This window comes from Lonchura striata, chromosome 6, assembly GCF_046129695.1.
Source record: "Lonchura striata isolate bLonStr1 chromosome 6, bLonStr1.mat, whole genome shotgun sequence".
Classification (NCBI taxonomy): Eukaryota; Metazoa; Chordata; class Aves; order Passeriformes; family Estrildidae; genus Lonchura; species Lonchura striata.
The window spans coordinates 3,513,433-3,533,793 of NC_134608.1; the positions used below are offsets into that span (position 1 = coordinate 3,513,433).

Genomic DNA, 20,361 nt, shown 5'->3' on the forward strand with positions numbered 1-20,361 from the left:
TGGGGACATTGCTGGGAGGGGAGCAGGGGACATCACAGGGATGGGGACACAAGGATGGGGACACAGGGATGGGGACATTGCTGGGAGGGGAGCAGGGGACATCACAGGGATGGGGACACAAGGATGGGAGGTGACACAGGGATGGGGACATTGCTGGGAGGGGAGCAGGGAACACTGCAGGGATGGGGACATTGCTGGGAGGGGAGCAGGGGAGACTGCAGGGAAGGTGATATCACAGGGATGGGGACACAGGGATGGGGACATTGCTGGGAGGGGAGCAGGGAACACTGCAGGGATGGGGACACAAGGATGGGGACACAGGGATGGGGACACACTGAGAAGGTCACGGGCACAGCAGATGGGGACACTGTAGGGACAGCGACATCGCAGTGATGGGGATTAGGGGGAGCCACGGGGATGGGGGCATCGGGAAAAAGACATGAGGCTAGGAGATGGGGCCATTGGATATCGCGGGGATGAGGGACACGCTGATGAGGTCACGGCGTAGGAGATGGGGACATTCCAGGGATGGGGACACGGGGACAGCGGGGTGAGGATGCGGACAGCGCGGGGAGCGGGCCCGGGTTACCGAGGCCCGGCGGGGCCTGGCACGCCGGGGCCTCCCCCTCGGCCGGCCCAGGGCAGGGCAGGGCAGCGCAGACGAGCCGCCCGCCAGGGCCCCGCACTCCCCGCGGCTGCCCCGCTCCGGAAAGGCCCCGCGGGGCCTCGGTGGGGCCGCCCCGCCGCCTCTGTCCCCGTCCCGCCGCTCACCGGCCCCGCCGCCCGTTCGAGCCTTCCCGCGCCGCCGCCGCCGCTCCGCCCCCGGCGGGGCCGGGCCCGGCCGTCAGCGCCGGGCGGGGCCGGGCGGGCGCGGGGCGGCCCCGGCAGCGGGGATGGCGGCGGCGGGCGGGTGAGGGGCCGCGGCTGGCAGCGCCGAGCCGCCGGCACCCGGCTGGGACAGCGCCGGGCAGAGCTCCGGGCAGCGGCACGGTGAGCTGGGGCCGGGGCGGGGAGCAGCGGCGCGGGGAAGCCGGGGTCGCTCTCACCGCGGGGCTCGGGGGCTGCGCCCTGCCAGCCGCCGCGGGGCTCGCACCGGCTCTCCTGTCCCCCGCGGGGCCGGCCCGGAGCCCGCCCCCGTCACCGCGGGGTCAGCGCCGTGCCCCGGGCCGGGGCTGCTGTCCCCGGGGCTGCTGTCAGCGCCCGGCGGGCTCAGGCTCTGCCGGCACCCGTGAGGCTCTCCTCTCACCGCGGCGATTCGGTCCAGGGTCTTCGCTCTGTCTCCGCGGAGTCCGGTTTACTTCTCTGAAAAACCCCGTGCCCGGCGTATGTACCCGAACACAAACAGGACATCTGTATTCCCAGTCTATCCTTCTGTATACGGATTTCATGGCAGCTCCTCCAGAGGCACAGGAGCGGCAAGGAAAGCCCAAACGAGGGGCTGTGCCCTTCATCCCCCTTGGGCAGCACCCCCACAGCAGCGGGTGCCCAGCCCAGCCGCAGGACCCGTCCCTTGGGAGATCCTTATGGGCGTTATGGAATTACTCTGGAATTCCAGCCATCCTGATGCGTGTGCGAGGTGGAGTTGACAGCAGTGGTAGTCAGGCAGGTAGCGATTGCACTGCAAAAATCCTTAAGCTTTTTGTTTGTTTGTTTGTTTTTTTGAGGGGGGCTGAAAAATAGGAAGAAAGCATCCTGGCTGATCGCTTGAAGGATTAAAAAAAAAGCTGGAATTGAGCATACCTGAAATAAAGAGGGGAAAACAGCATTATCTGTTTTCCCTTTATGTAGCCTTAATGATCTGGCCTAGTTTATTCCTGTTTCTAAGAAAAAATTGCTTCCAGGCAAAGTCCTTTTATCTTCAGTTTTGCTCTGCAGCGGGGTTATTGGTTGTTGGGGTGAGCAGAGTGATTTATTTATATTGGAAATGTGTTTCTCTCTAACACATTGCTGGTAGTTTCATGAATGAATAAGTGACAGAATTACAAAGCAGGCACACTTCTGTAAAAAAATTATAGAAATATGGCCAGATTTCATTATTAAACCTTGTGGATGCTGTGTAGAGACATGTTTTCCATGGGTGTATCCTACATATTTCAGTAAATCGTGATTTCTGGCGAGGATAATGTGTTCTAGAGAAATGATTCGGAGCTGAACTGCTTATCAGATGAGTGGGAAGACCAAGCTATTCCTGCTGCAAGCCGCTGCCTGGGATGGAGACAAATGCCTGTCAAATGTGTTTGTTTTTCTTAATCACTTTAGTTTTCCGAATATCTGTTAGAAACTGCGTTTCTAGAGCGTTTTGCGGTATAAAAGCCATTTTACATCCGCTTCTGTGTACCAACTAATCTCCTTGTCTGGAGGTGCTGCCTGCTGGGATAACTCTTGGAACAGCACAGGAAAACTGGGGGGAAGTTTTCCAGGGGTGGTCACTTGTCCAAGGGACTGCAGGCTCTGTGGCTTTGTCGCGGCCGAAGTGACAGGGCAGCAAATGCAAAGTTGGACTTTAAATCGGGCTGGGAACTCGGGCTGCTGCTGCTGCGTTGGTTATTAGGTGTGAGCGGCTGCGAGCCGGGCGGAATCGCTGCTGCCCTCGGTTTCTGGGTGGAGCACGGAGTGTTGGTCATGGACCATAAAGCTTTCAGTGATTTAGTGCTGGAGAGGCTGCTGCGGTTTGCCAGCATCTCTCCTGCCACACATGAGCAGAGCTTCATTAAGGCAGGAGATACGAGCAGCCCTCACCTCTGGCACCTGCTGCCAGCTCAGTTCCACCTCCCGGGAGTGAATAAAATATCCCCCGTGTTTGGGTTAGCTGGGCATGGACCCCCTCCTCTTACAGTTCTGGGGATAAATCAAGGGTATTTCCAAGGAAGAAATATTTAGGTTGCCAATGGTACCTTTAGAAAATCTTTTTCTTTTGTGTGATAATTGCTTTAATTTGCTGTAAAGGCCTCTGGAGTCAAGCTTAGGTATTTTTAGATGGTATCATAAATTAAAGGCAGAACTGAAGGAAAATAATTTAAGACAAAGGAATTGAGATTTATTGTTATCTTTAGCAGGTTGGGAAGGTTTTAAAATGTGGTCTTGTGGCCAGAATCTAATTGGGCGAAATTAATGAAAGCAGCTTGTGACCAGTGAAATTTTGTTTTAAAATAACTTTTATATAAGTTATGAAAGAAAAAGTACTCCAGTTTATTGCAGCTTGCTCTTCTCTCTCAAGATTTTATCAGCTCTACAAAATCAACTTCCATAACAATTCCAAAATTGATTCATTGTTCTTTGTGAGCCTTCTTTTGTTGTTTAATTAGAGGAACAATACAGCAATGCTTTGTGTGTGCTTGGGCAGAAAACTTTTCCAAGTATTTCCTGCACTAGGAGGGTTGTGCAGCAGCACCAGAGAGGTGGTGGAGCCTTCATCCTGGGAGCTTTTCAGGACGTGGCCAAGCCATGCCATGGCTCCCCCGAGCCCACACTGGCAGCAATCCCACTCCAAGTGGGAGGTCGGGCTGGAGACCCCCCACCATCTGCTCCTTCTTTATACAGAAAGGGAAGCAGCTTGATGAAGAGGACTGTTGGGCTAGAGGCAAAGATCCAGCAGCTCAGGACAACTTAAAGTAGTTCAGTGTTCAAGTATTTATTGAATAAATGAAAAAGACTGTCTACATGTATGGTATTGGCATTATTGATTAGACATATGGTGAGGCTGTCGCTGTCTTATCACAGCTGTGAGTTGCAGCCTATCCCTGGCTAGGAGGGAATATTGTTATCCCTCCAAACAGCAACTGGATATTGTTTTTAGTCTGGGCTTGAAGTCTCAGGGTAGGGGCATCAGCTCGTGAAAGCAAAAGCACTTTGTCTGCAGCCAAGAGAGAGGAACCTCTGAAGGAGAGAGCACAAAACCAACAGCAAAAGCCACCCAGCACTCTGCCTGTCCTCAGGGACTGTAGCTATGATGGTGTTGGGTAACCTTGGACTACCAGCCGGGTCCCATGGCCCTAAGTGAACTCTGCTCATCCCCCCATGTGTCTTTATCTTTGCTGTTTCCTTAGGGGAAAGGGTTTCCAGCATAAGGCTTTTGTCAAATCTGCCATCATCGGAGATGCCTGAGGTGTCCCCGTGCAGGATGAGGCTTTTGCAGGCAGAACACTCATTATTTCTCCCAAAAAGAGCTCAGACCTGATGAGTGTGAGCTGCACAGTGCTGGACTCCTCCATTTAACCTTCCCCTCTAGGGAAAAGCACACTCTGTGTTCCCTCTCTTTTGTCCTTGCCCTCCTGTCCTGCTCTTCCAGCGGCTCTCCAGCATTAATGTAAGTACGTGGCATTTCCCTTGCATGCTGCAGTGAAAGGAAGAGCTGCTTTAGATGGATGGCCCCAAGTGGTAATAGAGCACTGAATGCCTTCCCTGCCCTTTATGCCTTTTTCTTCCTGACACTTCAATTATTTTTGCTCCCCATTTTATTGGTGGGGCTGTGAATCACTGATCCAGGAAGGTGTGAAGGTGTGATCCCTGGCTGTAATGCCAAACAGTGGGATTCGGGAGGCAGCTCTCCCAAAGCACACAGACCTTTCTAACACACGGTCAGGTTCAAACCTGGCTTTAGTAGGATGGCATCCCTTTTTTATTCATTTGTTCCCTGCTCTTTTCACAGCTCTAGTGTTCTGTCTGATTAGCAATTCCTGCTCTGACGTGGCCTGGACTCCAGCAGCCCTTCAAACCCCAGGGAAGCAGCTCTGGCTAATGGTGCGTGGCTTTGCAGCATCACGTGCTGCTTCCCCAGCTTCTCTTTCAGGGTTCAGGTGCCACTAATGATTCACGACAGGAGAAAGGTACAAAGGAGAAGGTGGCTTTACAGCTCAATACAACAGCAGCCCAGAAATTCCATAAAACCCAAGCTTCTTTCAGTTGGAAGGCTGAAGTTAGGAGATAACAAGCACTTCTGGGCTTTCTATGTTTTGCAGTTTTTAATTAAAAGCCCCAAATCTGCATGTTCTTATTCCTTATATGGGCTGGGTGAGCAGAATGAGATAACTGAAGGTTTCAAAAGCAATTACAAACTGTCATATCCTAATTTTTAAGTACTTGACTTTGCAACCTCAGTGATATCTCTCTGTCCAATTAAAAATCCCATATATAGACAATTAATGTATTTTACTACAGGATTAATCTAAAAATTTTTTGTCTTCAGTGGCTTCAGACTATCACCAGGGTAAATGAGATTGCTTTTTTTCCCCCTCTTTTTTTTTTTCAATTGTGGAGAAAATTCAGTGCTTCACTCTAGGTATTGCTGGATGAAAAAATATCAAGGTTCCAAAAGGAATCAATGAATTCTGGTCTAAATAAAGATGTTTTGTGTCTCATATGCACATGTTTCCTTTCTCCCATCTTTATTGTGTCTTGCCATGTTTTCACTGAAAAGCAATTTGCAAAACCCTGAGAGAAAGAAAAATTATTCTTTAGTTTAATCTTTGATTTGTAATTACTGAAATATGGACCCTTTCCTGTGATTCTTCTTGGCTCTGATGCCATTTTTCTTCCCAGCATATTTCCAATATTGAATTTATTTTACCTTCATTCTACATTTCTGCATCTCCTCCCTTCCCCTGCCTTTTCCTTTCCCCCACAGCTCCCAGGTCTGTGGGTTTTAAATAAGGAATGCAATGTGAAAAATTCCTGGGTGAAAGTTCCATCTGGGATGCATTTGGCCCACAGATTGCATGTGAGCCTTTTGGCAAGGCTGTCTTGTTCTTTTACTGAAAGCAGAGGCTCGAACTCAGCCGGCGCAGCGCAGCCCCAGGGGACTGCAGAGAGGTTGTGTCATGCTGGCTAATCCTGATGATGAGAATGGATTGAATGGAGAGAGGAAGTGGATGCCCTTTTCTTTTTCTGCTTAGTATTTACCATGTCAATTAGTTGTAAAAAAAGTCCAAAACCCCAAAACACAGAAAAAACCACAGCTGAAAAAAAAACCAAACCCAGTGCAACAGAGGAGCTGTGCATGGTTTGGTGTAGAAGCATCACAGAATCATAGAATATCCTGATTTTGATAAGTGATGGGAAGTATTTCTACATCCTGCCATGCCTCGGGGGTATAGCATCCATACCATATTGCTATCTATGTATCTTGAAAAATTCCTGCTCCACTTTCCACTGAATAATCAAAAGAGGATTTTTCATCTTTTTTTTCAAAGTGCAGCAGTCAAAAGGAAGCCTCTTATCTATTTGAGAATTCAATATAACTTTGGAAACAAAAGAAAATGAAATCAGCAACCGTAGGTCTCAAAGCAACACTGATTTTAATAATGTAAACTTCCTTCTCTAATGAGTAATAAGCAGTTCCATTTTTCACGGCCTTTTAAAATTGCTTTTAGTAAGGGGTTGGATTGTTTTAATCCTTTTCAGTATGTAAAGCCCCAGATATTTCAATCCCTTAGGGACTCAGTATTTCCTAGCTCCTTTCCTTTGAAAAGGCAGAGGAAAACAGCTTTCAGAAAGTGACAGAATCTGTGACTGATAAAATTTAGGTTTGTTGTTTTTTTTTTTTTTTTATCCTGAAAGTGACCCAAAAGTGTCAGTTAAGAAAAAGATCTCTGGCATCCCATCCTGTGGATTAGTAGAGAACAGGCATATCATCTAGGTACAGTAGTTCTTTGTACTCTGACCTACTTGTTTCTGTTCTGGTTTGTTCCTTCTTGAAAGGTTATTTGGAAGAGATGCAGAATTTGCTCCATAAAGAGCCAAAGCAGTATCACCTGCCTCAGGAAGGGTTTCCTTTTGAAACAGGCCCTGGCACAATGGAGTTGCCAACGCCTAAAACGTTCTGCTCTGCTGCATAATCAGAATGAAAACTCAACAAATATGTTCGTTTTTTTCTGGAGGATGCTTTTCCCAAAGAAGGGTTAAGAGAGCTTTTTCTAGGATCCGGCTAGTATTTGTGGGGTGTGGTACTGAATTTTCCTCAATCACACAATTTTTGCATGGTCAGCAATTAATTGTCACTGTTGTCCTGTATCCACCAGCACTGCTGTTGCACTCTGTGTGTGCCTAGCAGTTAACTGAGCTGTATTTTCTTTTTCCTTAGATATTTCCAGGAAGTGCCTCGAGGAAGCTTCCTTATGTAGAAGAACCCCACAAGAAACACAGTGTGCGCTTCCTGGCAACTCGTGAAGCAAAGCTGTCACCATGGCAGAAAACAAGGAGAGCAGTGCGAAAAACGCAGACGTGAGGCCCAAAAGCAGCCGGAGCAGGAGCGCAGACAGAAAGGATGGGTATGTCTGGAGTGGGAAGAAACTCTCCTGGTCCAAGAAAAGCGAGCATTGTCCTGATGCCGAAACAGCAAGTGCTGCAGGAAGGTCGGGTTCTAATTTAAGGAGCCAAGAGAGGAAGTACAGCTGCTCGTCCATCGAGCTGGATCTAGACCGCTCCTGTGGCCACAGGTTTTTGGGCCGGTCTCTCAAACAGAAGCTGCAGGATGCTGTGGGTCAGTGCTTCCCCATAAAGAACTGCAGCAGCCGGCACGCCTCCGGACTGCCATCCAAAAGGAAGATCCATATCAGTGAGCTGATGCTGGATAAGTGTCCTTTCCCTCCACGCTCAGAGCTGGCTTTCCGGTGGCACTTGATCAAAAGGCACACAGCCCCTATAAGTCCAAAGGCAGAAGAATGGATAATTGCTGATTTATCCCAGCACGAGGAAAGAGAGGATCAGCTGCGAGACGAGGAGATTGCCAATGGGGGCATGGACTCTCCTTCCCAGTCCTGTGACTTCACTGACAGCAGTTCCTCTCGGGGTGACCCGAGGCCTGAGCTGGTGACAGGTAAGGTGGCAAGGAGCAGTAGAGACGAGAGCGACATGGACTCCGACGATGAAGTCATAACTCTGTGCACAAGTTCCCGAAAACGAAACAAGCCCAAGTGGGAAACGGATGACGAGCTGCTGCGGATGGAAACACCCCCGAAATACCACACCCAGATTGATTATGTCCACTGCCTAGTGCCAGATCTCCTCCAGATCAATAACAATCCCTGCTACTGGGGAGTCATGGATAAATACGCAGCTGAGGCGCTGCTGGAAGGGAAGCCAGAGGGAACGTTTCTATTGCGAGACTCTGCCCAGGAGGACTATTTGTTTTCCGTGAGCTTCAGGCGCTACAGCCGCTCCCTCCACGCCCGGATAGAGCAGTGGAATCACAACTTCAGCTTTGATGCCCATGATCCCTGTGTCTTCCATTCTCCTGACATCACGGGACTCCTAGAACACTACAAAGATCCCAGTTCCTGTATGTTCTTTGAACCACTTTTATCCACTCCCCTGAACAGGACCTTTCCCTTCTCTCTCCAGCATATATGTAGAACGGTCATTTGCAACTGTACAACTTACGATGGTATCGATGCACTTCCCATTCCTCCCTCGGTGAAGCTGTATCTGAAGGAATATCATTATAAGTCAAAAGTTAGAGTGCTCAGGATTGATGTACCAGAGCAGCAAAGCTAGGAAATATTTTTGTGAAAGAAATTTTCTCCGAACAGACAATAGTATGTTCAATCTCTTTTTCTTCTAGGTTTTTTTTTAATAGCGACTTGATTATTTTTTCTTTTCCTGTATATTGTTTACCACCCAAATCGGTCTCTGTTTAAATGTACTTTTGAGTCTTCACAGCTCTCTTTTTTAGAAATTATGTTCATTGTGGGCTTTTGGTACTGTCCCTAGGCTAGAGTTTTATGGAATTCCAGGTAGGCTTTCTGGTATTTCTATAGATGGGTAGTCGTTAGTTCTAAAATCCCCTGAAAATCAGTTTTGAACTTGATCTGTCTTTTCTATTGTAGTTGACATGTGTTGCTGACATGATTGAAATAATGCACTGTTAACTAAAGATTGACTCATCTGTATTTTCTGCATTTCTTTTAAAATGAGTGCTCTAGCCTCTGTGTGTGTGTGTCTGTCCGTCCCTATCCACTGCAGTAAATTTGTCAGTCTATTTCTAACATTACTATTCCAAGCAAAATGAAGTTTGAAAGAGGATATGATCTTTCTATAAATATATCAGGGGACTAAATACCAGGGAGAGGAAAAACAATTCAAGTTAAGGACAGCACTCAGTGCAGGAACAAACATGTATAAACTGGTCCTGAAAAGGTTTTGGTTGGAGAGGAGGAAGACTCATCATCATCAGAGCAGCAGGGTTCTGGAAGAGCTTTTCATTTTGTATAATAGCAGTAAAAAGCAAACTGCTCATAAACTGGGATTTGATCAGTGTCTGGAAGAGATAATCATGTATTTACTTATGATAGATGGGGCTTGGACTTGGGAACTCTGTTTCTGTGTTACTGCATTATATGAAATACCCAGTTTTTGCTGTAGGAGCTGCCACTGCTTAAATGATGAAGCACAGGGTGGGAGGGTGGGAAGGAAGATATTTCCTTAAAAATCTGCATATTTAACCATCTGATTCTGCATGGTTGAGCCTGAGGTGATGGTGAATAACTTTCCTACTTTGTTAGTAGGGTTTGGGGGTTTTCTTAATAAGTATAGTTTAAAAAGAAAAGTCTGCTGATTTTTCTTGCAATGTGAAGCATTCGGTCGAATGGCTTCCTGCCAAATTCCATGTACGGGAAAACCATGCATGGATAATGCTCCTAAAAGCATTACTTACATTTCATGGGTAGGCAGATCTGCTGCTGAGCTGTTGGTGGAATCCCACGAGACTCAGTGGATGTGGGTTCAGGCAGGAAACTCCAGGCTGGCCTCAGGGTGCAGCTGCAGGAGGTGCAGCAGTGATGACCTGCAGTTCTGTTCCCTGTTTGTGCTTTATCTCCTGTCCCAAACTGGGCCCAGAACTCCTCTGCCAAGAGAATGTGAGATGGTGTAATTGTAACTCCAACAACCACATTGTTTCCTCTCCTTGGACTACAGGGAGCCTTTGTATCCTCTCAAAATGCTTTTGAAACTGAGCCCCATGCCTGCCGAATTACAAATGTGTGTCATTTCATGCATGTGAAGGATCCTATCAAAAAATCAGCAATGACCTGTAGGTGAGGTTATCACTCAATGGTTGGGGTTGGAAGAGAGCTCTGGAGAGGATCTCATCCAAGGCCCTTGCTCAAGCATAGGATCTCATCCAGGTGGGTTTTGGACATCTTCAGTGTAGGAGACTCTATAACCTCTCTGCACAGCCTCCTGTTCTAGGCCTCCATCACCTGCACAGTAAAGAGGGTTTTCCTTATATTCAGATGGAACTTCCCATGTTTCAATTTGTGCCTGTTGCTCCTTGTCCTGTTTCAGGGCACCATTGTAAAGAGTCTGTTCCCATCCTCTTTACACCTGCCCTTAAGGTATTTGTATGGATTGGTTGGTTCCCCTCTCAGCTGTCACTTCTCCAGAGCTGATGCCCAGCTCCCTCAGCCTTTCCTCACAGGAGAGATGCTCCAGTCCCCTCAACACCTTCACAGCCCCTCCACTGACCCACTCCAGCAATTCCTTGCATTTCTTGTATAAGCAGCCCAGAACTGGACACAGCAGTCCCAGCTGAGCCCTCACCAAGGCTGAGGAGAGGGGCAGGATCACATCCCTCAGTGTTCTGGCCACACTTTCCCTCATGCAGCCCAGGATTCCATTGGCCTTCTTGGCCACAAGGACAGGTCCTTCTCCACAGTGCTGCTTTCCAGCAGCTCAGCCCCCAGCCTGGGCTGGTGCATGGGGTCATTCTTCCCCAGGATAGGGGCACCCTGCTTGAACTTCCTTGGGTTCCTCCCTGCCCATCTCTCCACCTTGTTCCAGGTCTGGCTGAGTGTCAGCACAGCCTGTTGGTGTGTCAGCCACTCCTCCCAGTTCTGTATCACCTGCAAACCTGCTGAGGGAACACTGTCCCTTCATCCAGGGTGGTGAATAAGTTGAACAAGACTGGACCCATCACTGATTCCTTGGGAATCTGTGTGCAGGCAAGGAGCAGCAGAGCACAGTGCTGTGGAGTCTGGCTCCAAGATTGTAGACTCAGACTAAGCAATACTTCTATTTGGATCTTTTCATTTCACCTGGTAAAGAATCCTATAGATTTGTGGACATCAAATCCATCCTGCAAGGTGGCTGCTCAGGAATTACCAAGGGAGCTTTGCCATGCAACTCCACCAGGACCTGTCGCCCTGCCCTCACCCCCAACCTGAGCAGATAAAACCCTTTCCACTGAGCTGCTGCCACTGTGATGATGTAAACAGATTTCCAGGGACATCTGCCTAGAGACCAGCCCGTTTGTTTTCACTGGGTTTTAAATAGGTTTGGAACCAAAGTCTGCAGGGAGAAAATGCTAACACATCAATCCATGGCATCACTCATGGATGAACGCGCTCCAGGACAAATTCTCAGCTGCTATAAATCAGCGTGGCTTTATTGATACACTTATAGTGGCTTATCCCAGCTGAGATCTTCCTCCATATCCAAATGAACTGTGGAGCTGATGGCAGAAAAATCACCCTGTTTTTTTCTGTAATTTTTATCTTGTGCTGCTTCCATTCATTGCCTTTTGCATAAAGTGTATTTTATCAAAGGCAGCTTTATATTGCTAAGTCTATTTTAGCCTGTCACTGCCATTTTCCAGATGCAATGTAGGGATCATCATTGCTCTGCTCTTGTCCACTGTGCCCATCACAGTGGGATGGTGGGCTGGGATTTGGGTGGCTGCAGTAGGAAGGAAGAGCTTCTGGTTCAAGATCTGAAGTGACGTCAGAGATATTTGCAGTCTGCTTGATTAAAATTCTCTTTCAGAAACTCCTAATTAGGGCAAAAAGCTCATAATTTTAGATAGAGATTAACATTATTTTTATGGCAGGACCACAAAAATTAGATTTTGACTGAAAGTTGTGCTTCAGAAGTTAGTGAAGACCACTGACATTTTCAAAATCAACAAAGATTTTGTCCCTTCAAAATGAAGAGCCAGGAGAGAACCTTTTTTGGGGTATCATTCTCCAACACATTGTGTTTCAGTGTCATTCTGGATTCAGCCTACATTGTTTTGACATGAGTTGATGCATCGCTTACCCCAAAAACATCTTGAGCACTCCAAATTTAGGAGACCTATATAATACAGCAGTTGGGGAAAGAAGGTGTGGCGCATAAAAATAGTGCCTTTGGACTGTGGGGCAGTTAATTGTGTTTGTTTAGAGAAATCATATGTGGAAAGTATTGATGAATGTGATTTTGTGAAAGTTCCCACTATTTTTTCCTGATTTTTGTCCACCTGTGTGACATTTGTCCCTAACAACACTGAGTCATGTCACACATGTGCAAGATCCATGCCATGAACTGTACATGTTTTATGAAACAGAAGAACTCAAAATGTCTATTTTGTTTAAATCTATTTACCTTTTTTTCTCTTCTTTTCCTCTCTGTTTTAAATAAGCCTGGTAGGTTTTACAATATGCCAAGAATTGTCCCCCTCAAGTTTTCCTCCTGCTGCTGTCATTGTCAGTCCCATCAGTGCTGCTCATTCCAGTACCACCTTAGACCACCTTGGCCCAAAGACAAGCAAGTCTTGAGATCAGTTTTGAAACCCTCTTATAAATTAGCCTCAAAAACATGGTAAGAACTTCTATTTTCTAGAATCACAAAATCCAAGAATGGGTTGGGTTGGAAGGGATGTTATAGATCATGCAGTTCCACCCCCTGCCATGGGCAGAGACATCTTCCACTAAACCAGGTTGCTCCAAGTTCCACCCAACCTTGAACACTTCCCAGGATGAGGAGTCCACAGACTCTCTTGTCAGCCCAAATCCTGCCAAGACAGAAATCCCCCATTCTTCATGATGAAGATTTAAAGTGGAATTTAAAGGGAAGGTGCAGAAATGTGCCCAAATCCATGTGTTAAAGATTATGCAGCAGGCCAGTGGATGAGCAGGGTCATAAATCCAGAAGTGACTCTGGTCACAGTTCCCATGTTTTGGGACACCCAACCAGCTTTGCATCAGGAACTGTGTCTGCAAGATGTGCTTTGAATTGTTTTGAAGGTTGTCCCACAGCAGCACAGTGGAAACAGAGTGTGTTGAATTGGTGTGAACAGCTTCTGGTTAAAAAAGATCTGATTTTCCTAAATTATTTTGATCTAAGAGGGAGGGAAATGGTCTTGATGCATGCAGGGCAAACAAGTTATTTTTATGGGATGGTTTAGAAAAAAATTAAACACTCTTTCCATTAATTGTGTCCTCTGGAGTTTGCTTTTGCCTGGAATGACTTTTTGTAGGTCTGTAACAATGTCACTCATTGGCCCTGGGCCATTAATACAGAGCAACTTCAGCTCCAGCAGAATCATTGATGACTTTGGGGTAGTTTATATGTCTGATAATTGGGAATACACATTTCTTGTCAATTTTCCTATTCTAGCATTTGTCTTGATGAAATCCAGGGTGTATTTGGAGCAGGATATGTATATCTATAGCAACACATCCAATTAAAAAAAAAAAAAAACAAAACCAAAAAAAACCACAACAAACTATCATGATTTAAATGCTTTCCTTTTAAAGATGCTGGTAGGCTTCCATATAAAGAAGAAATCCTTGTATGATGCAGTCATACAGGGCCTTACTATAAAATTGACATGCTCTTAAATAATTAAAGACGGGGATACTTTAATTTTGAAAAAGGATGCTGAAGGAAGGAGGTTAAAGGAAGCTTTTAGTCAGATCCAAGGTTAGATTTATTGATCTAGTGATCAATCCTTTTCTCTTTCCTGAATTTAAAGCTAATGGGAGACTGTGGTCAGAGATGAGTGGCTTTTAGTTAAGGTTTTTGACTCTTATAAATAATACAACAAATGTCCTAGTAAGTAATAAGAAATAAGATACTCGCTCATTCTTTTTAAATAGAACAAATGTGGCAAACAAGACTCAGCTGTAATTTTTGAAGTCATTTATTAGACAAATTGCTCTTCTCTACTTCTTTTACAAGAGAGACATAAAACATTATATTATTTATTCATGAATCATAGCCATTAAGATGATAAATCAAATTATCAGCTTCCTGTCTCTCTTCAGTTTTAATCATTTTTTATAGTTCATGCACTATAAAGACAGCTTCCTTCCTATGAAACAAAAGACCTTCAGAGACCTTTTTATTGTAAACATACATTTCCTTCCCATTTTTAAGTATATCCCAGTGAATTTTCCCTGTCAATTTTATCTGTAATAAAAATCCAATAAGGAACTTGTTCATTGATTCAATATAGCAAAGTTACCCATGAAGTAAGTGATTTTGGTTAACCTCTGAAACAGTGGAGCACTGGAAAACGCAGTTAGAGGGCTTCTTTTTTCTGCCACCCCTGGACGTGCATGGCAGCATGATATATTTAATAGAGAGAAATATTTAATAGAGAGAAATATTTAATAGAGAGAAATCTTGACACAAGACCCTTCACAAGGGGTTTAATGTGATCTCTGCAGTAGTATCACTTTTAAAGTGCATTCAAGCTCCTTTTTTCCTGCTCTAGTCGCACAGCCTCTGCCCGGGAGGTGGGAGAGCCGAGCTGCTGCGTGTGAGCTGAGATGGTTTCACACATCCTCCTTTCCCTCACTTTCCCCCAGCTCTGTCTGGCCCTGCATCCCACACGTGATGCGGTGTGGGTGGAGAGGTGTCCATTCAGAAGGAAATGCACATTGATTTCCATTCCCAGCAGCAGCAGCAGCCAGCTGGTTTTAAACTTGATCATCCTCGCTAAAGGATGCTCCTCGCTCAGGAAGCACCGATGAGGTCAGAGGTACCCAGGGTGAAAGAGGAGCCACTGCATCACTACAGTGTAAAAATCAATACTTGTTTACTCAACTCTATGAATAATAGAGTTTTGAACGTAAATATATAATTTATGCATCTGAAATCTATAGCGTGGGGCTGGCGGGAGGTGCAATAACTTCCCTGTATCCCTTTTAAAAATCCCCTGGGTGTCTGGGTGATGCGTTATCTGGACAAAACACATCCTCAGCCCAGCCTTCCCACAGGCAGGTCATTGCAAAACATCTTCCTGTGGGGATCCTTTAGGAATGACTGCCAAGTGCCCCACGGATGGCCTGGTGTGGGCATCCCAGGTATTTTATTGCTGTGGAGAATCCCTAGAACAGTGTGGGTTTGGGACCACTCTGAGGGATGCCTGCAGCAAGCATAGCTCCCGTGGTTGCCACAGCATGATCAGAGAGCTGGAGCAGCTCTCCTGTGAGGAAAGGCTGAGAGAATTGGAATTGTTCAGCCTGGAAAAGAGAAGGTTTCAGGGTGACCTAATTGTGGCCTTCCAGCACCTGACAGGAGCCTACAAGAAACATGGAGAGGAACTTTTTCCAAGAGCGTGGAGTGACAGGGTAAGAGGGAATGGATTCAAATTGACAGAGAGTAGGTTTGGATGAGATATTAGGATGAAATTCTTCCCTGTGAGGGGTGTGAGGCCCTGGTGCAGGGTATCCAGAGAAGCTGTAGCTGCCCCATCCCTGGCAGTGTCCAAGGCCAGGTTGGACAGGGTTTGGAGCAGCTGGGACAGTGGAAGGTGTCCCTTCCCATGGCAGGGGGTGGAATGTTATGGTCTTTAAGGACCCTTCCAGCCCCAACCATTCCATGGCCCTGTGAGGAACATTCCTACAAATAATTACCATCATTTCCCAGGAAGGAGGTCTGGCCTGTGTAGAGGGCCAATGCCACAGTCCCTCTGCTACAGCTGGGCCTTGGGAATATGGATCCCTCTTCCCTGTCCTCTTGTTATTCCTGTGGTTCTTGCACATCAAAATGATGCAGCAGGAAAAACACTGGGCACGTGTTACGTCCTATAATCCAACAGTGCTGGGAAGTGCCAACCCAAAGATTTGAATCCACATTGAAGGTAGGAGATTGTTTGGCTACCTAGAAGTTCTTCCAACTTATTTTCCTTAATTTTATTTTTAATTCCTTGGGGGGAAAAAAGTCTTAGTTATTTCTTAAGTCTGATGTTGAGCCAGTAGCTCAAAGCAGCTCTTGAGTTTGCTTCAGATGAGCAGGTTCACTGCCAGATCTTTTATTTTTAATATGTGTCAGTTGGACTAGACCACAGTCCATGGCTTGTGCTAACATGTGATTTTTTTTTGTTCAGGAAAAGGCTGGGTTTGTCCTTCCAAGCAGTTACATGATTGTATTTCTAGGTCAGATCTTTATGTGTAGCCAAATGAAGTTTCAAATTGGACAAAACACCTAGTAAGGGTCTTGATGCTTGATGCTGTTATGATTATAAAGTTGTCTGATCAAATTTTGTTTCCAATTAAAACAAAATTGAATTAGCTTTCAGACTGAGACCTTCACTGTTATTTTTAGTCTACAACTAATGAACCCCTGAAAATAGAGTGTATAATGAAAATACAGTGATTGGTTCTGCTGGGATGGTTGAGAAAATACATTAGCAGATCAGAACGGGTAATAAATCTTCCGTCACAACCTTCCTCATTAAACTAGATAATTTGAAATTGCCTCTGGTGTATTAAACAGTTCATTATTTTGAGGGGAGCAACACACAAGACAAAAGAGTTGTGTTCTTTTAATTGATATCCAAAGCCCGAAAAAGAAAAAAAAAATTAAGCAAATTTAGTCAAGAATAATCAATCTGAGCACTGGCTGTGTTATTAGGAGCCATCCAAAACTTCTCATCCTCTGAGTCAGGGGAAGGAGGAAAGGACTTTATGAACACTGGGGCAGTGAAAATGGAGTAGCTCTATTAAATCTGACATTTGCACTGTTGCAAATTGATACCTCAATTTCAGGTTTGTGGCTATTTTTTGGATGGTTTTAGCATATTAGAAATTAATCCACACACACCCCCCCAAACTTCATTTCTTTATCAGCATTGTAGTATTATTCCAGAAGCCTCTCATGCAACAAACACACAAAGGGTGCTGTCAGCCTGAGGGAAGGGTGTCTGCAGGAGCAGGAAGGATAACCAGGCTGGGATTAAGAGGAGCAAGAGAGGGGAACTGGGTTAACAACTGGGGCAAGGCAAAAAGCCAGGGCTGGGGTGCAGCAGAGCCTCTTCTCTCTGGGGCTGGCTATGACCTCGCAGTGGGAATGGGAACCCCCACCTTGGTGGTTTTTTGACATCTTTTTGACCTGGCAAGCTGGAAGCTGAGGACAAGCTGAAGGCTGGTTTTTGTCCCTCTCTTCCCAGCAGAACCTCTGGCATCAGACTGGGAGCAGCCTGAGATGTCGCTGCCGCCAAGGTACCGCAGGGCTGGCCACAGGGACATCCTGTCATTTCTACACTCCTGTCATTTTTATACTCTCCAAGATAAATTATATCCCAGTGTGGTGCTGCTGGATCTGCTGTCCTTGTACACCAGGAATCTGGGTCCTGTGCCCAAGGAGAGGGCACACATGAAGGAGAAATAAGAGAATATTTTATTGGGGAAGATACGGCCAAGGGGGACACTGAGAGGGAGGGTGTGAGCTTGAGCACTCAGCAGATGAGGCACTTCATCATCCCACTGGAACACACACATTTATTAAGGTAAGATTAAAAAAAAGTTCCCTGTTTAGCAAAAGCCTCTTCCTAAGTCTTCCCCTCCTCCAAAAATCAGCTCTCCTCTCCTTTCCAGCCAGCCTTCCTCACACATGAGCAATGCCTGGTTTCTGCTGGCTATTCCCTCCTGACAGGATCTTCTGCTACCACAGGTATGATCTGTTGGTACAAATTACCTGAGTGGGTGGCAGATACTTGGCTAGACAAAAGGCCAGCCAGGGAATAAAAGGATCCTTTCTTTCACAAGGAGCTGGGAGGATGCACAGAATACTTTGATAATGTGCTTCATATAATAGCAAAAGCACAAGGAAATAATCCCTTGCCTTATCTGATGTGTTCCTTTTATTGATTCCAGACAGACAGGATTATCAAGGGGGAAGGAAGTGGAGGAAAGAGGCGGAAAGAGGAGGCAGGGAAACTGAGGAACCGGAGTCACCTCTTTCCAAGGGCTTCCCAAGCTATGAGTTGTGTCCCTGCTCTGTAATCTTCTGTCCTCCTCCCCCCAGCCTGCACTTCTAATTATTTCGATACCCACACACTGTCATCAAATACAACTCCCAAAAGCTCACTTTGGAACTTTGCTTGCCAAATGTTTGGCCACATTAGGGTGGAAATTATTCCAGATAAATTCACTCGGCACTTAACAAGCTAAAAACGGCACATTTGTTAGTACACAAATAACATATGGCATTAGCAAATGAAATTTAATACTGTAACAGCTGAAATCACAAGTGGGTCTTATTCACCTTAACCTGAAATACTCAGTGGGAGGGAGTAAAGCAAAAAACCCATGTACACTTCCCTCCATTGCCTGCTGACTGGAGTGCTGTCATGAGCATCCAAAATTCCTTCTGGTACCCTAAGACAAGACTTACTTGGTTTTCTCTAAAAACAGAACATGTCCATGACCACACCAGGCTGGGCCAAAAGTCCATATGGACAAGTTCTCTGTAAGCCACAGTGGCCACAAATGAAGGCTCAAGGAAGAGGAGCTCCAGCTGTGGCCAGCCCAATTTATCAATGTGTGCTTTTCTCATCTCAAAATAAAAATAAGCATTATTGTATGAAGTTTCTTTGAATGAAACATTGAATTCTTGCATTGGACAATGGTCTCAGGCACGTGTTGGGATTCTTGGGGCTGTCCTGCACAGGGCCAGGATTTGGATTCAATTATCCTTTTGTATCTCTCCGAGCTCAGGATATTCTTTGATTCCATGATTCTGCATTTATGGGCTAAATGTTATAAAGTCTGAATTTCTGTCAGTAGGGAGAGTCATTGCAAACAACTGACTGCGAATCAGTGAATGAATGAGAGTGGACCTCCACATAAGTGCACTTAATTAATTTGCTAATTACAGCTCGTTTTTAACTATGAAAATACATTTTAGCACATGTGCAATATATACATTGCCTAAAAGAAAATTCCTAGCAGTAGCAGACCTAACCTCGGTGAAATCTTTGCTGAGGGAAAGAGTCCTTTCATTTTTTACTGCACTTCAGCATAATGGTTTCGCTGGAGTCTTATCCTGCAATCCTTGCTCCTACCTACGTGTTCTTCAGAAACAATGTGTGTGATTAGGAACTATTAAGTTTAAAGAGCACCGCACTGGTTGTTTTTACCTCCTGTTACTTCATTAAACCCGTGGTTCAACCTGGGGGGAGGCCTCCTGTTTGGGGAGTTGGTCCTCTCTGCTATTTTGGCAGCATAAATTCTTGTTTTCCCAGAATGTGCTCAGCCGAAGCAGCGCCGAGGGAAGGGAGGAGTGCGACGCGGTCCCGAACAAGACTGGTTTCCTCAGGTCACCAGCCGGCCTGAGCGCTGTGAATATCGCCGAGGAAATGTTATTCACTTCATTTGTGTTGCAATAGGCGCTCGGTGCTGCACACCTCGAAACCAAACCGAGGAGATGCTCCACGTGGCGAAGAAATTCCGAGTGGGAAACAAGAGATGGCTCCAGGAGCGGTGGTGGAGGCGGGCGGGAGGCAGCATTAAACCATGGCTGCACTCACGGCACGGGGCATCAAAGGACGGGAATTTCCCAGAGGAGGAGGAGAAAGAGGAGGAGGAGGAGGAGGAAAACGAGCTCCTGCCAAGCGGAGCAAAGGCAACGAGGGATCTGGGAAAGCAGGCAGTGGGGAGAGGAGGTGGCTGGAGGCACTTTTTAAGTGCCCGTTCTGCTGAAGTGCCTCCAGCGCAGCCCTGGGGAGCACGGAAATAACAAGGCAATTATGTCCTGGGGTCCCTGCGATGCTGTTAGAGCTCAGCCCGCGATGTTTTGCCGTGCACTTTATCACAACAGTCAGTCCCTTTGCTTTCTAAATGGCTGTAGAGGGGAGTATTCCCGCTAATTAATTAGGATGCCTTCACCCCTGGAGGGGTAGGGGGGGAAGAGCTTATGGTGGGGATTTGGAATCAGTTCATTCAGACAATATTGCGAACATTCACAGGAGGAGCAGTGCTGGCCCCCAGGCAGGGAGAGCCGAGGGAAGGGATGATGCTCACTAACAGCCTGGGGCTGTAAGGCTCTGCTCCGGCAGGGGAAGAGCAGCCTGGCTGCTGGGGAGGTTCGGGATGAATCCTAGATGTAGGATTTCCATGGAAAAAAAAAAAAAAAAAAAAGAAAGAAAAAAAAATCCAGTGCTGAGCTGACATGATTTCGCCGCGCTTCAGCGAGAACTCCCCAGCGTAAGCCTGCACAAAGACAAACCTGCCACTCAAACTCAGCAGGGTTGAGACCTTCCCGTCTCAAACCTCATCCAAAACGCCCTGAAATCAGTGAGGAAGCTTGGAAATGAAGTTTGGATCAGGCTCATTCCCAACCTTCCGTTATCTCACTTGCAATTTATCACTGAAATGGCTGTAA

General features: G+C 46.3%; 1 protein-coding gene across 2 annotated transcripts; it reads left to right on the forward strand.

The window, feature by feature from the left end:
• Positions 1-878: 878 nt before the first annotated feature.
• Positions 879-8,919, forward strand: SOCS4 (suppressor of cytokine signaling 4). Of its 2 annotated transcripts, XM_021534657.2 has the most exons (3): positions 880-990; positions 4,649-4,740; positions 7,079-8,919. In XM_021534657.2, the coding sequence occupies exon 3, from the start codon at positions 7,180-7,182 to the stop codon at positions 8,488-8,490; it is 1,311 nt and encodes a 436-aa protein (XP_021390332.1). In that variant the 5' UTR covers positions 880-990; positions 4,649-4,740; positions 7,079-7,179; the 3' UTR covers positions 8,491-8,919. The 2 variants fall into 2 exon arrangements, with proteins under 2 accessions (XP_021390331.1, XP_021390332.1); XM_021534656.2 differs by lacking the exon at positions 4,649-4,740 and having other exon boundaries at positions 879-990.
• The last annotated feature ends 11,442 nt before the right edge of the window (positions 8,920-20,361 follow it).